The sequence below is a fragment of the Lotus japonicus genome, chromosome 1 (assembly GCF_012489685.1).
Source record: "Lotus japonicus ecotype B-129 chromosome 1, LjGifu_v1.2".
NCBI lineage: Eukaryota > Viridiplantae > Streptophyta > Magnoliopsida > Fabales > Fabaceae > Lotus > Lotus japonicus.
The window spans coordinates 101396997-101404756 of record NC_080041.1 but is presented as its reverse complement, the minus strand read 5'-3'; the positions used below and the strand labels follow the sequence as shown (position 1 = coordinate 101404756).

The 7760-nt window shown below is 33.6% G+C and overlaps 1 protein-coding gene across 1 annotated transcript; it reads left to right on the top strand.

Moving 5' to 3' along the window:
- The first annotated feature begins 1999 nt into the window (after positions 1–1999).
- Positions 2000–6804, top strand: LOC130728474 (outer plastidial membrane protein porin). Its single transcript, XM_057579968.1, has 6 exons — positions 2000–2158; positions 2298–2365; positions 4221–4331; positions 5387–5473; positions 5648–5856; positions 6194–6804. The coding sequence occupies exons 1-6, from the start codon at positions 2110–2112 to the stop codon at positions 6498–6500; spliced, it is 831 nt and encodes a 276-aa protein (XP_057435951.1). The 5' UTR covers positions 2000–2109; the 3' UTR covers positions 6501–6804.
- Positions 6805–7760: the final 956 nt, after the last annotated feature.

The following is a 7760-nucleotide window of genomic DNA, read 5'->3' as shown; positions in this document are numbered from 1 at the left end:
CTTATATAAACGTATTTAATGGATCTTAAATAGTGTGTTTTATATTCAGTTATAAAAACAATAGACACTATAATCCCTCCTTTTAGAAAAATAAAGTTTACACTATACAAATTTAATTACTTTTTCTATAAATAAATTACTATCTAAAAAAATAACAACAAAATCAAGTACAATCATTTCCCATTTAAAAAACATGTTACTGAGTATTTACATTTAAAAGTATTACATTTACATGTGTTATTATCACTGTTAATCTAACAATCAGTTGTAACTACAATTTTTTTTTGTTGCATTTAATTCATTTCTACAGCGTACAATATTCATTATATATGCCACGATTAAGAAAATTGAGAGCACAAATGATTGGTATTACCATGACTGTGAATGTAACTCAGCAGCATACTCTGACGGAGCACAATATTATTGTGAAAAATGTAACAAGCATGTCACTCCTACCATAAGGTAATCTACAAAATCAATAAATAAATTAATTTGTAAAATATTCAATTTATTTAATTATTAATGTTTACATCAGGTACAAATTGTTGCTTAATGTTGCTGATGATACTGCATCTGCAACGTTTACCGTTTTTTATCGCGAATGTTGTTATCTGATGAACAAAAAAGGCAACGAGATATTGGAAAAAATGGAAAAGGTAAACATAGTCATGTAAAAAAAAGGTACATTTTTATTGCTAACTTAATTCATAATATATTAATTTTTTCATTTTAATTTATGTAGATCGGGAGCATGGAACACCCCCACAAGAAATTGTAGATTTAGTGCACAAGGAATTTCTTTTCAAGGTTGAAGGGAAGGATATATGCGGAAGGTGGTTTAATCCAGCATTTAACGTCTTGAAAATTTGCAAGGACCAACAAATAATTTCAAAATTCAAAACAAAGGTAAAATTTTAAACTCTTATTGCTAAATAATGGTTATTTATATCTACATAATGAATTTTGATATTTCCGGTTCAAATGTAAAATCTCTGATTGAGGTATTGGTCATCATTATTGTCAAATAGGTTTGTTTTAGACATTGGTCATCACTATTTTAAATATGTTTATTTTGCAGACAATCACTAAAAGTGTTAAACGAAACACACCTCCACCTATACTTGAAGACTCCAACACACCTATTAAACGTCGTTCAGACGAAGGATCCATAACAGAAGTTGTTGGAAGTAACGATGCAGAAATGTTCAAAAAGATAAAGTTTTCAAAGAATTAGTAGCATTTCCTCAAGATTGTTTACAAATAAAGAGCCTATGTGCTAAACTTTCACTTTTATGTCTTTACCCACGTTGACAATGTGTTTTTTTTGGTAAATTGACCTCGGTGGTAACTTTCAAACATTTTAACATTTGTTTTTCGTATATTGACTATGTTACTAAAATATTCAATAAATCGTTTTATGTTTGCAAATCTTCGTGCATACGTCAATTTAAATGTGCTTTCGACCCTTAAACACATTACTTTGCAAAAAAAAAAACCTACATCACAAATGTGCAAAAAACGAAAAATAAACTAAATACCTATATAGAATAAATAAAAAAGATATTAATTGATTAACAAAAATAAAAAAAATAAACCTAAAATTAAATTTCCCGTGCAAGGCACGGGTTAAAAACTAGTTCTTTATAATACTAAGGGTTGGGTGGGATGAAGATTGAAGAGTGAAGCGTTTATATTTCGAACCTTAAGGAAGACTAATTTACTAACATTACTAATAATTAACATTTACCTATAAAAAACTATAGTTATATTATTATTATTACTATTATTATTATATTTATACAATATGAAAATTTGTTGGGTAGTAAAAAAAATCCAAAAGAAAATTCTAGCATTATCAAAAGATCAAAACGGTGGAAATATTTTTTTTATTTTTTTTTTCAAATTTCGTGGGAAACAAGTATAGGTAATAATAATAAAAAATAATAAAAAATCATTTTTGCAGAAGAAAACTAAATTTAGGGTTCTCAGAATTTGTTTAAATTGGTGAAAGACGAGTCTCTGAGATTTCATTTCACATCACACAGCGAGCTTCTTCACCCTCTTCTCTCTTCTCACTCTCTCGATTCCCATTTCCTCTCCTTCACCGCCATGGCTAAGGGTCCTGGTCTCTACACTGACATCGGCAAGAAAGCCAGGGGTACCCTCTCTCTCTCTCTCTATGCTTTTCTTGTTTTCGAATTTTGGATTCAATTTTCATTTCTTTGTTGATTCGTTATTCTCTGTGTTCAATTGATTCTGATGAAATTTGTAATCGGGTTTTGCTTTGTTTGTTGTAGATCTGCTGTTCAAGGATTACCACAGTGACCAGAAGTTCACCATCACCACCTTCTCACCCACTGGAGTTGTGAGTTATTTTTTGTTTGAAATTTTGCAGCACAATGCATGAAATGGGTATTTGTTTTACCGTTGTGTTTTGTTGTTCGATGCTCTGTGTTTTTTTGTGTGGATCATAATGCTGGAAGGTTTCTGTGCTCTCCATATGTATCTGTCTGATTTTGTGGGTGCGTATTATGACAACAAACTATGTTTTGGCCTTATGGGTCTTCTCCATTCAACTGCAAAATGTTGCATTTGCTTGTTTATGAGACACCGGCTTTTAGCTCGAAGCTTTTACAGTGGTATTTTGATTAGATGCGTCTTTTAATGATCATCCATATAAGTATATCCTGAATTTTAAATTGAAAACGTGGCTTATGTTGTTTCCGATGCTTCTTCGCTTATTGTTTTATTGTGGGTTTATGTTTTACTGCTGCCTTTATTTTCTGTCTGTCTTCAATCTTGTCATTTACGGTTTGGATTCAGTGTCCCTCTTTAAGCTGCATGATGAGAATTACCATTATGCGGCAATTGAATTTTTATATGTATACAAGATACTATTAAATTTTGATTTATATTTTCGCCATTTTTTAATTCAGTTATCCTAATGTACTTTAATTTAACCTTTTTTCCTTAGATTTGGAAACCGCTTGTATATACTTGCTGTTGTGTATTCTTGTCAATGCTCGATAGAGCACCCACATTGCATCAAAGTAGAGAAGAGCTTAATTGCTCTCAGGCGCTCTTGGTGCTGGGGTGCTCCGATTCTCCAAATGGCTGTTATAGCCTATTTATTACCCCTATGCTATATAGGGGTGGAATTTGTAAATTTAACCCAATTAAATTCCTCTTTGCAGCATAAAATTAGGTCTTATAGGTCTTGTTTATTATTTTTATGAAGTTTTCAATGTAGTGCAGCCAACCAGCTTTCTTCTAAGGGTTTTGATTTCATCTGCTTGACCCCTCCGTCTTGCACCCAACTATCCTTCCCCATGACTCATCTATCTTTTTTACACTATGCATCTCTGTTCTACACTTGTACTGTGGCTTCCATCTGCTTTGCCAGCAGTTATTTTTGTGACAGCCTCTATAGCTTCACCAAGCATCTATTATTCTATTTTATTGCTGTTGTCTTGTTGTCCATCCAAGTTTCCATTGACAGCTTTGCAAAAGGAAAAAAAACATCACCATTCCCTTTTCTCTTTGGTATTTTCCTGCCTGTGTGTTTGTTTATTGTAATTAATGTTATTGTTCATCTCTTCAAATCACTGGCTTTTCTATTACATATTTTTTTTGTTTCTTTATGCTTGATAGTCATCTATTATTGTAAATTTGTAATGTAACTTTTATGTGACACTTCGACACATTTAACTGATAAAGGCTTCTTTAATTGAGTTTAAAATCCTTTATTGTGATGGTATAAAGTTTTTAAACTATCAGTATTATAAAGTGTGTGTATTTATCAAATGTTTATAGTTTTTCCATTGTTGTCGCTATCATTGTTCTCTTGGATACTTGGGATCCGCTATGTCATCGCCATAGCATTTTTATGTGTGATCTTAGGCCCCGTGTCTTGGCGCAAGCTACTTTGGATGCTATTTATTGTATTAAGTGTTAACATTCAGTCTGAACTTAGAACATTGTAGCAAATGCATAGTAAAATGGATTTTAACATGTAACCAACCTTCATTGTATGCTATGCTAATGGAAGCCTAGTTCAAGTGGATGGAGGTTGATGCAAATTACAGCATCAGTTGCAAATGCATTTAACCTAATCATGTAGGATCCCTATGATAAAATTGACATCCATGGTTCAAGTACCATTTTAACTTCTTTTACGCTATTAATGTATTATACTCTTATGTTTGTGTCTTCTGCTGCAGGCTATAACTTCATCAGGAACCAAGAAAGGTGAACTGTTTGTGGCTGATGTTAACACCCAGTTGAAGAACAAAAACATCACAACTGATATCAAAGTTGATACAGATTCCAATGTAAGTAACATCTTGTTTGGAAATTTGTTATTCTCTGATCTTAGCTTCACTTTGATTTATACTACTTGTTTCTGTTTTATGTCCACTGTGAAGAAATATTAAACCAATTTTTGTTATTGAGTTTTGTTTTACTACCCTTGGATGATGTGTTTCCAAAAGATTCAATTTGTTGGTTAATCATATTTTATAGATGGCATATGAAATTGTTCTCTCCAACAATGAGTGGATTTTTAGAGAAATCCCTTTCAGTGTCCAACTGTTTACACTCTCAGTTTTCAAGTCTAGCATAGCCAAGATGTCCACATTAATTTATGTGCATTTATGTATTTATTTAAGGCAAAATGTCATCCTACCTGTACACCAGGTTGAATAAATGTACTATCAAAATTTTCAAACATCAAGTTACAGATTGTCCACCCTAATTATTTTAGGTAAAAAATCTCAAAGCAAATTGATAAATTAATGAAGGGTAAATTGTTTATAACTATGATTAATGATTTCTTAGTTGTCTGGCTAAGATTGAGTATGAGGTGTCTTATGGTTACATGTATGTTGAGGTTGAAGGGTGTTTCTACATGCTTCATCTTTTATTATGTCTTTCTTTCTGTATGCAAACAACCTTTATTCATTTGGTATATAGGAGCTTGTTTGTATGTTCATTATAGATTCTGTGAGCATAGGTGGGTAAGGGACTACCATGGTCTGGTGCATGTGTGCTTATTGACTATTGGCATTCTGGATTTACTTAAATATATCCTATACACCCATGCTTATACATATCATACATAAGCAATAGAGAGTTGAATGTGTTTGTTGATAGTTGAGGAATTTGATATGTTCATGTCTTGCATCTTAATCAGTTTTTCTATACATTTAAAACCACCCCAGCACAATATCATTGGGAAATGTAAACCAAAATCTTATACTTGTCGCAGTTAATGCTAGTTAATGTTCAATTTGATTTTATCTTAACTTTCTCTGTCCTGTTTATGACTTTTATATTCCTATTTCCTATGATGGTTTCACTAAAGTTGATTAATGCTTGTGCAATTCAGCTCTTCACAACTATCGCTGTCAATGACCCTGCTCCTGGTCTGAAGGCTATTTTTAGCTTCAAAGTTCCTGATCAAAGGTCTGGAAAGGTAAGATACTCAATCATTTCACATGACAAGCTTTCAAAATCTAAAGAAAATGCAGTTGGTATATAAGGTCTTTGAGAAGGCCACCTAGTTAAAATTGTCTAAAACGTTGAGACTGAAGATATTGCATCTTAGTCCTTCATGGCAGTAATTTGTGTTACCTGTTTTGTGGAACAGGTGGAGCTTCAATACTTGCATGACTATGCTGGTATAAGCAGCAGCATTGGGCTGACAGCAAACCCAATTGTTAACTTCTCTGGGGTTATAGGAACTAACGTTCTTGCTCTTGGTGCTGATCTCACTTTTGATACCAAGATTGGGGAATTAACAAAATCTAATGCTGGACTCAGCTTCACCAAAGATGACTTGATTGCAGCATTGACTCTGTGAGTAATTGTTCATCTGGGCGTATTTCTAGTTAAATCTGCGTTTACTTCTCTACAACATGAATATTAGCCATTACATGTGGGGAGCTATGGATTTTCTAAGTTAGTCTGTTTAAAATGAATGATGAATATTGAGCTTGTTTTGCTTGCAAATCTAGAAAAGTAATGTGTGCTTTTTATGGTTCAAGGTGCAAGTGTTTTTCTTCTATTGTTTTTGCTATTTTTTCCTTTTTCATATTATTCCATTGCTATCCCTTGAGGTTTATGCATGTACTGATTGTTATTTGCTAGTACGAGTTTTATATGTTTTGTGATGTGGTTGAGTTCTTGTGTGCAGGAATGACAAAGGTGATGCGCTGAATGCTTCATATTACCATGTTGTTAGCCCCTTGACCAACACTGCTGTTGGGGCTGAGGTGACCCACAGGTTCTCAACTAATGAGAACACCCTCACCCTTGGCACCCAGCATGCATTGGACCCATTGACCACATTGAAAGCTCGTGTCAACAACTTCGGCAAGGCAAGTGCTCTCATCCAGCACGAGTGGCGCCCTAAGTCATTCTTTACCATCTCTGGGGAGGTAGACACCAAGGCCATTGAAAAGAGTGCTAAGGTTGGATTGGCTTTGGCTCTCAAACCCTGATAATTTTGATCCTTGGCAAGACATTGGGTTAGGCTTTTAGGAAGCATAGTTTGTCAGACTATTATTTTCTTCAAGTTGGTTCTCTTCTTGGCTAAGAAGTGTTCATGGTGTTTTCTTGGTTGAGCGATTCAACTTTGTAGCCATAATAAGTACCCAAATGTTACTTCTAAATGCCCACAAGTTCAGCAAGCCTCTTTCATTGAGCTGAGGGCTGGTACCTTTTTTGAGGTTTTGACATGCGGATTTTATGCCTTCTGATTTGATGGTTATTTTTTGCAATATTCCTTTGCATGGTTTCTTCTGATATGATGGCTTTTGATATACCCTTATATTTGATTTGGCTTCTCTAAAGTAAGGGAGTTACTTAGAGGGTAAAATAAGCTATTATAACTGTTACTTGAGAATTAAACAGTTGAGATTGTAATCATATATTTGCTCATGTATAGCTATGATGATAGTTAAATCTCAATCATTATTTTCTCAATCAACGGGTGCAATGATCTGCTTTACTCTTCAAAGTGACTCTTTAGGAGTCCAATCTACATACATCCCATTGCACTTCAGGACTTGGAAGCAGTGGCCGTTAAATATTAGGGTATTAGAGTAATCTTTATCTTTGTTGTAGTGGCCAGTTTGTGGTGTGAAGCTATAAATGATATAATTTTTGTTTCAGATTTTTATCGCTAACTATCCCTGGATTCTTAATCCTCATAGTACAAACTTTCCATACTCCTCTAGTCCTCTGCATCAAAACTTGGTTTTTTTTTGTTAACGATCAAAACGTGGTCTGTATCGTCTTCTGGACCTCTTTTTACACTAGGATGTGGGCCTACTGCCCTATCTATTTGCATCTTCGATAACTTTGTTGATATTGGCTTTATGTTTGTTTTGTATGTTCATTTTTATCAAATCTTGTGCAACGAATCCCGTTCCCATGTTTTTTTTTATAAGCATCCCTTCCCATGTACTTTGGTGCATGTTTGGAAACTTTCTATAATTAATCCTAAAGTCAGAATTAACTTATGAGAAGATTTTGTTACTAGCTTCTGAATATCTGAATTAATTTTGAGGGAAAAGGTTGATCAAAACATGCAAGTGATGTAATGTTACTTGATTCGGTACCATTAATTTGTATACCCCTTAATCAACTAAATCCACTTGAAAGTAACTTTTGTTGCTTATCATTTTGTATACAGCTTAAGCCACTAAATCCTCGAGTTTTGACTTTTGAAGACATACATGTTTAACATGGGTTTAATT